This window comes from Vicia villosa, linkage group LG3 (assembly GCF_029867415.1).
Source record: "Vicia villosa cultivar HV-30 ecotype Madison, WI linkage group LG3, Vvil1.0, whole genome shotgun sequence".
Lineage (NCBI taxonomy): Eukaryota > Viridiplantae > Streptophyta > Magnoliopsida > Fabales > Fabaceae > Vicia > Vicia villosa.
The window spans coordinates 164279392-164288365 of NC_081182.1; the positions used below are offsets into that span (position 1 = coordinate 164279392).

General features: G+C 38.7%; 1 protein-coding gene across 1 annotated transcript; it reads left to right on the forward strand.

Annotated features, from left to right (window-relative positions):
* Window positions 1-6524: 6524 nt before the first annotated feature.
* Window positions 6525-7007, forward strand: LOC131659300 (uncharacterized). The gene has a single exon (XM_058928510.1). It carries the CDS (start codon window positions 6525-6527, stop codon window positions 7005-7007), a length of 483 nt encoding a protein of 160 aa, XP_058784493.1.
* Window positions 7008-8974: the final 1967 nt, after the last annotated feature.

An 8974-nucleotide genomic window follows, 5' to 3' on the forward strand; every position in this document is an offset into this window, starting at 1 on the left:
ATGATGATGTGCACAACCAGAAAGGTCGTAATGAACGCAACCAATCTGTTGGGGCAGTTCAGATCTCTGCACCAGTTCCACAACAACGATGCAAGCCAGATGCACCTAAGCCTCAATTCACCAAAATTAACATGTCATTAGATGAAGTGTTGCAATATTTGTTGAATGCAGAGCTACTCACACAAATAGATCCTCATCCAAATCCTAACACTTCATCTCCTCGCTATAATCCCAACGTAAGGTGCGCATATCACTCCAATAGTCCCGGGCACGACACTAATAGCTGCTGGGAATTAAAGATTAAGATCCAAGACATGATCGATGTTGGTGAAGTTGAGTTCAATCCTCCTAAGACTCCCGTAGTGATCACTGCTCCCATGCCTAATCATGACAAGACAGATTAATGTCTAGGAGGATGGACTATTGCTTCATTAGCTTTACTTTCATTTGCAAATTCTATCCCGTTTGTTGTAACATTCAACTTATGATAGACATTATCTGTTTTAATAATCATCATCAGTGCATTGCATATGTTTGTCTTGAATAAATTATTTCGCTATCACTCATTTTAAACTGCATCATTACTTTGCATTTGTTTTGTGATACTCAACTCCTGCTAAAGTTGTATGCCTTTCGAGGGAGGATGACGAAAACGATACTGCAACCCCATATAATATGCTTTTGAACAGACTATGCTGACGATGTACAAGCATTGTTTCAATTCCTAAACAGTGGAGATATAAGGATGTTAATCCCTAGTCAACCCCTTTGAGCCTATGGAGTAGAAGTTTCTTTCATATGCAAATTAAAAACCATTGATCATAACTTGGGGAAGGGTAGTTACTAAGTTAACTCAATTATACTAGCCGTTGTTTACACAAATAATGATGGGGTCCCACAACCATTAAGTCAGGCAGTCAATATCCATGAAAAAGAAAAAAAGTTGTTAAGTCAAAAACTATGAAGGAGACTTATCAAAAATCAAAACATCCCGCTGACTGTAATCTCAAAATAAACAGTTCAGGCAAAAATTAAGGATAACAAAGTCAAAAAAGAGGTCACTAAAAATCCTCGACAAAAGGAAAAGAATTACAAAAAAAAATGGGGATGACTGCCTGCCCAATAAACTCCCGGTGCTTTAACCATCATCAAATGTCAAAGTTACGACTTCAAGCTCTGCTAAAACTTAAATGCAAAGATAATTGAGCATAGGATCGAAGAACATCATGAAGATTGGGATGGGTACAAATAAACTTTGAGCCATTATCCTTTGTTTCTTAAACCGTGAACCAAGCCACGTTACAACCCTTGAAAGTCCTAACTGAAGCATGGTTAGTTCGAAAGCATACTGTCACCAAAAACGTATCCTGACTCCTTAAGGTTTGCCATAAAAGCTGAGTTGATATCTCCTTTTACAAAATCACCTTTTACAAACATCACCTTTTACAAACATCACGTTTTATAAACATCACGTTTTATAAACATCGCGCTTTTTACATCTTCTGTTTTAATGCTTTAAAAAAATCAAGACAGACATACGCACTGCATCTCATGAATTCATTATTAAACATATTTTGCTACATAATTTCGAATGTTAGCATCCGGAAGAATTTCCACACGGTACAACTAATGACTGAAAGTTATCCTGACAGACAAAACCACTTCAGAAGCAATGTCTCTTATGTATACAAGGGGCATGACATGGTTTATCCAATCAACCTGGGGCAGTCAGGTCAAGATTTTGAGAATCTCTCAAAGAATGCCAATCAATCCGGGGCAATTAAGTCAAGATTCCAAGAATCTCTCAAGAATGCTAAACAATCAGGGGCATGCACCCAAGTGGGTCTGAAGCTACCTCTCGATCAGTCAGAGGCATCATCCTCAGTTTATGATCACCAGGGGAATGTCACCCATAGTACACATCTCATAAGGTCCTCGCGAGGCGAATCTCTTCAAAGTCCATACTAGCTGGGGCAAAGCTATGCAAGGCCTGTTTTGACACTTCGATCAATACTCATTGGTGTGTCTCAATCAATACAAGTCCAGGAATGGCAGTTACTATAATCATTGGGGCAATGTTCAAGGCATCCAAGCCTCCCCACAACGCTTGTTTCACAGGAGCATATCCCCACAGAGTATTCCTCGGGAAGTTATCTTCGAATAATCTCTTCTCTAAATCCACCATCTCCATAAAGGTTGGCACTCACAGTTGAGCTGAGTCTGATGGAACATCAGAGATTCTATTCATCGGTCTTATCCCCAATCAGGATACATCAAGATCAACCATTCAAATCGCTTTCATCCCCAAGCATAATTTTAAAGATCCCCAATGGAAGATTTATACTCCGTATTCTTCACAACAGCCAGGGATTTATTTTCCCCTCCCAGCACTGCTACAATTTGCTATCGTCATTGACAACATTTGACATACATGCATCATTCATAATCAATCATTACATAATATATACCATGCATCGTGACATTGCATATTTCTAACTTTGTTTTCAGGTTCCATTTCGACAAGCATTCCTCTCAAACATAATCAAGCTGAAGATTCATTCCGACAAGTCTTTTTACATTCCAAAACTTCATCAAATAACCTATCAACTCTAACAAGAAAGCATTCTCTATCAGATATGGTCTAATGTATGACTCGTTCTGGTATTCTCAGTCAGATATGGTCTAATGTATGACTCGTTCTGGCATTATCCAACAGATATGGTCTAATGTACGACTCGTTCTGACGTCTTCCCTCAGATATGGTCTAATGTATGACTCGTTCTGACATCGTTCAACATATATGGTCTAATGTACGACTCGTTCTGACATCCTTCAACATATATGGTCTAATGTATGACCCGTTATGGCATTCTATTTCCAAGAATCTAATTCTATCACCACGAATGGTGTAGACACGATCATCTCTCCAAAGTCTAATTCAGTTACTACGAACGGTGCTGACACGACCAACTCTCAAGGATCTAATTCTATCATTACGAACGGTGTAGACACAATCATCTTTCCAAGATCTAATTCAGTTACTACGAACGGTGCTGACACGATCAAATATTCGAAGATCTAATTCTATCATTATAGACGGTGTAGACACGATCATCCTCCCAAGATCTAATTCAGTTACTACGAACGGTGCTGACACGATCAATCTCCAACAAACACTTCTCAGCACACTGAGCTCAGATACAGCCTAACGTGCGTTTCATTCTGGTGCTTCTCAATACAAAGGATCCAGTCTAGCGTACGACTCATCCTAGGATACTACCTGACGTACGGTGTATTCTGACAACTATCAACACAGAGGACTTGGTCTAACGTGCGACCCATCCTTCAGCCTAACGTACGGCTTTCCGGACATTCATCAAATGTAAATTGGATCCGGTATAACGCACGACCCATCCTTCAGCCTAAGGCACGGCTTTCCAGACATCTATCGATGCAATTGGATCCGGTCTAATGCACGACCCATCCTTCAGCCTAACGCACGGCTTTCCAGACATCTATCGATGCAAGTGGATCCGATCTAACGCACGACCCACCCTTCAGCCTAACGCACGGCTTTTCCAGACATTTAACAATGCAAACTGGACCCAGTCTAGCGTATAACTCGTCCTAAAAAGTATAGCCTAACGTACGACTTATTTTGACACTTATCAATACGTTGGATTCGGTCTAACGTACGACTCATCCTAAGTATATCCTTCAAATACGATCTAACGTACGACGTATTCTGACGCTCAAGTCTATCGAGCTGGATGGCATCTTTAAGCCCATCTCAATCAAGTCTCAACATCCAGATGGCATCTTTAAGCCCATCTCCTACAAAAAGTCCCTACTTCAGCTAGGGCAAATTCCTGGGTATTCTAGTGTTCAATCCTCTTCTACCTTCAGATTCCGACAGGCACACAAGCCAATCTACATCCTCAGGTATAAGAAGATTGAACAGGGGAAACTGTCATACCCCAAAATTTGCCCATCATATTTACTCATATTTCAGTCTATCTGACTTTCAAATGCTCAAAGATATACAAGAAGGAAGCATGCAGTCTCTCTCCTAAACAACAACCCTCAAACTAGGGTTTTGATCTTCTCAAAGTATAATCAGTTTCTGACACCTCAAATGGACTTCATAGCTTCTCATATACCTTAAAGGATCCTCATGCCAACTTTCAAGCTCTGATTCACAAGATTGCTTAAACAACAGTTCAAATGGTCAACAATCGACTAGTTTGACCTAAAAGTCAATTATGGTCAAAGTACAGTCAAAAGTCTTGATTTTTGGTCAACATCCTCATTTTGAAGTATCATTCATCATTTGATCAAGTATTGATCATGATTCATCAAGGAAAGCTCCAAAATCATCAAAAACCTAAGTTTCTAAATTCGGGTTTTTAAGGAGAAAGTCAACCCAACTTTGACCAGCCATAACTCTCACATGGAACATCAGAAACTTTCCTTGAAAAGCTCAAGTTTAAGGAAATTGAATTCTCTACAACTTTGCCTCCTACATGCCAAGTCTAAAAATGCTTCATTTGAGAGATATAAATCAAAACATTACAAGTCCTTCTAGAAGCTCGCAAAAAGCTGTTTTTTGTCAAGGGCCATATCATCAAGATAAAATCCTCAAATGCAAAAAGTATTCCAAAGTGGCTTTTAGAGGAATCTTTGAGCTTTCCAAAAAGTATTGAATCAGCTTCATATGATCAAAATTGAGAAATTTATGAATGATGCAAGTTGGTGAAATTTCAAGAAAAGCATGAAATCTCAAGTAGGGAATTTTGAATTTTTAAGTGATGGGCCTATATTTTGGAGTCATGAACGTGATAAGGATCTCATAAAAGGCCCATAAACCCATTTATCTTTATTTTATGATTTCTATTTATTTTATTTTGAATTTATTCTTTTAATTTCAAATAAAATCAAATAGTATTATAATTAAAGTGTAAAAAATCATATAATCATTCTCCAAGGATTCAATCAAATCACAATCAATCCCAAGGGCCAAATAACACGTGAGAAAGGACATGGAAATAGAATGAAGTTCAAAGTAGAAAGATTTGATAAAAAGAAAATCATATCAAATTTCTCATGATGAATGATTGATCCTTTCCAATTCTAAAACCCTAATTCATACACTATATAAGCACAACAATATTATTCCACAACAAATTTCGATGGAAGACAACTGTAGACTGAACTCTCCCCTTTCTAGAGCTGAATTGTATGCAGCCCTGATGGATATGCATCCAGATAAATCCCCGGGGCCTGACGGTTTCAATCCCGGCTTTTATCAGCATTTTTGGGAGGTTTGCGGAGAGGATATTTTTAAGGTAGCTTCCGTGTGGTTAGAAAGAGGTTACTTTCCTGAATCCATCAACGATACAAATATATGTTTGATTCCTAAATGTGTGCATCCCAGTAGGATGCAAAATTTTCGACCCATATCGCTATGTAACGTTATTTATAAAGTTGTTTCTAAAGCTTTGGCAAATAGGCTGAAGCCATTGCTGGATAAGTGTGTCTCAGAGGAACAATCAGCTTTTGTGGAGGGCCGTTCTATCTTGCATAATGCTATGATCGCGACCGAAGTCATTCACACCCTTAAGAGAAAGACGAAAGGAAGGAGAGCTCATTTGGCACTTAAGATCGATATCAGTAAAGCATATGACAGGGTGGATTTGGGGTTCCTTAGAGGTATGTTATTGAAGATGGGTTTTGCTGAGAGATGGACACACTGGATGATGATGTGTGTTACTTCGGTTCACTATTCTGTACTAGTTAATTCAGACATTGTAGGACCTATTGAGCCAAGAAGAGGACTCAGGCAAGGCGATCCACTGTCGCCTTATCTTTTTATTCTTATAACTGAAGGACTGTCAACCCTCATCAAAAGGAATGTTGCTAAGGGAGATATCCATGGAGTACAGATATGCAGAGGGGCACCTAGTGTGTCGCATCTGCTTTTTGCTAACGACTGTTTTCTGTTTTGCAGGGCCAATGTAGATGAAACAACACATCTTATGGAGATCCTAGAGACTTATGCTAAATCATCCGGCCAGGAGATCAATCTGAATAAATCCGAGGTTTTCTTTAGTCGTAATATGAGCTTGTCAGCACAGGAGGACCTAGCCAAGGTCATGGGTGTTCGTCATGTGTTAGGAACGGGGAAGTATTTAGGCTTCCCCTCTATGATTGGTAGGAGTAAAAAGGCTACTTTTGCGTTCATCAAAGATCGGATTTGGGAAAGAATTAATTCGTGGAAAGGTCGGTCATTATATAAAGCGGGGAAGGAAGTCATGATTAAATCGGTTCTCCAAGCTATCCCGACTTATATGATGAGTATCTATATTCTTCCTGAAATGGTGATTAGTGACATTGAGAAGATGTTGAATGCTTTCTGGTGGTGCGAGGGCTCTAATCTTAATGGTATTCGGTGGATGGCTTGGGATAAGCTAGCATGCTCCAAGAAATAGGAGGGCCTTGGATTCAGAGATTTTAAAGCTTTTAATATGGCTATGGTGGAAAAACAAGGTTGGTTTCTCATGAATAACACGCAAGCGTTGGTGTCCAGGTTCTTTAAAGCAAGGTACTTTCCTAAAACTACCTTCCTTGATGCTAATCTCGGTTATAATCCTAGCTTTGTTTGGAGAAGTATTTGGAAAGCTAGAGAAGTGCTAACTTTTGGTTGTAGGTGGAGTATAGGTGATGGTAGCCAAATAAAAGTTATGAATGAACCTTGTATTCAAGGTAAAGCAGAGGATTGTATGCATTTACCGCAACAACAAGGTATTTATAATTTGGTTGTTAAGGACTTGATGCTTCCTAACGTTAAACAGTGGAATATGGGAGTGATTCGCAATTTGTTTGATTGTGTAGGAGCGGAGGAAATTATTTCTGTCCCGCTTGTGGAGGATGTTACTGAAGATAGATTGGTGTGGAAGGAAGAAAAAGATGGTGAGTATTTAATGTCCATGTCCATGTCCATGTTGTGATTGGCTAATGTACGTTGGTTGCTTGACTATTTACCTTCCCCTAAGAGTGATGATGGCCAAATGTCTTAGAAGTAGGAGTCGCTAATGACCTACATGTATTCCTTACAACCCTAATAAGATAAACTAAAACGTTGATGTCACTTTATCCACCACTAAAATCCTATAAATAGGTTCCAACATCTCTTATTTCTCGTCTATTCACCTCATAGACTCTCAAAAATATTTCATGCATCATTCTCTCTTCCAAGTTTCAAATCTTCAATAGAAACTCACAAATTAGGCAATACCTTATTCCTCTGTGTTTTTTCTTTCTTTTGTCATGGTATTTATTCGAGAGTATGACTCATCTAGAAAGGCCATAGAGCCTCATAATGATGACGAGTTATGTAAGTTACGAAATAGATATTTGAAAAGCTTGAAATGGAATACACCGAAAGTAGATTGGCGATTTTTTTTGACTGATTTCTTTGATAGATACAAGAGTGATAAGTGACAAATTACGTAAAACTCATAGGCACTTATTAATTTAATTTACCAACAAACAATATAAAAACATCCAATTTATCAATTAAAAGTGATAGAAAAATCTGTTTGGACTTTTTACTTGCACATTTATCAAAAGCAGGTGGAAAAGACTGAAAAACCACCAAGCAACACACAAAGAATTTGCCAAGACATTTTCCTACAAGCAAGGCTTGCTAGGCCATGTCCATAGGCGCACTAGGTGAGCATAGGCAAGAGAATACTTCAAGGCTATGTTGCTTCATCTTGAAGGAAGAGTTAGAGCGCTAGTTGAAGGTGGATGGTGTGCCTATTGAGCTACGGATAGTTGCAGGGTGAGCTGGCATTGCTTAATAAGGAAGATGGGTGGTCTGCCTAACAAGCCTACCTTTTTCAAGCTTATAAATAGGAGGATCAAGTTCAGTTCAAAGAGAGCTTCAGTGGATTCAAGGGAGTACAAAAAGAAAGTAGGTTTACCTTGAATCTTAATAGAAGAGAATAAGGAAAGGAAGATCAAAGGAGGAAGTGTTGCTCGAGGGATTGGTGTGAATTGTTTTCAACTTCTTTATTGTAAGGTTTAGTTGTAAAGCTATGATGATTAAGTTATCTCATGTCTCGACGATGTAGATGGGATGCGATCATCTCCCGTTTGTGGTTGTTTTTTAAGCATGATTATTTCTCAAGTTTCCTCTAACCCCCACGAGACAATCTATGGGGGTACCTATTTTTTTGCCTTGTTTTGTATTCCTACTTCGCTTTTAACCTGTTATTAACATAGTGAAAGATATATATGATTAGTATCTATAACTCATTAGTATAAAATTATCGGATAAATAAGACTAGTTCTAACCTTGAATTCCTCAGAATGACGTATCCTTGCAAACTCTTTCCATTGCTTATTCGATATAAAACTATATCTTATCCATGGACGAGCAAGACCGGTCTTAAGCTTCCTAATATAGTCAGTAGTGAGTTGTGACTTAAATCCCTTACAACAAGTACCGACATAAGTGATCCATTTTTTTAACTTTGAGTCATGGGTAAACTCAAAACTCATCTACATTTAAATCAATATATAAGTATGTGTTAGAAATTATACGAAGTGATATCGAATATAAGAAAATTATAATATGTATTACCTTAACGTATGTTCATATGCTATCTGTTGCTACCGCGAAAATTAACAGAGTCGCCACTAACCTATTTATCCTGAAAAGGAAGGGAATGCCAGCAAACCACAAAACAAAACAACGGTCTCACAACCAGAGAAAAAGGGTAAGGGAGTCGGTTACGCGAGGGGAAGGTGTTAGCACTCCTCGCGCCCATCGTACTCGATGGTATCCACGCTAGTGTCTAAATCTATGGGTGTATAACAAATATACGCTAATTTGGACTAAAATGCATGCAAAATGTAGGGAAAAGAAAGGATTGCGCTCGCACGGGCCCTACCCCGCTGCCTACGTATC

Bases quoted from the DNA above. Each gene is read 5' to 3' on its own strand.
- LOC131659300 (XM_058928510.1), top strand. From the start codon at position 6,525: ATGGCTATGGTGGAAAAACAAGGTTGGTTTCTCATGAATAACACGCAA.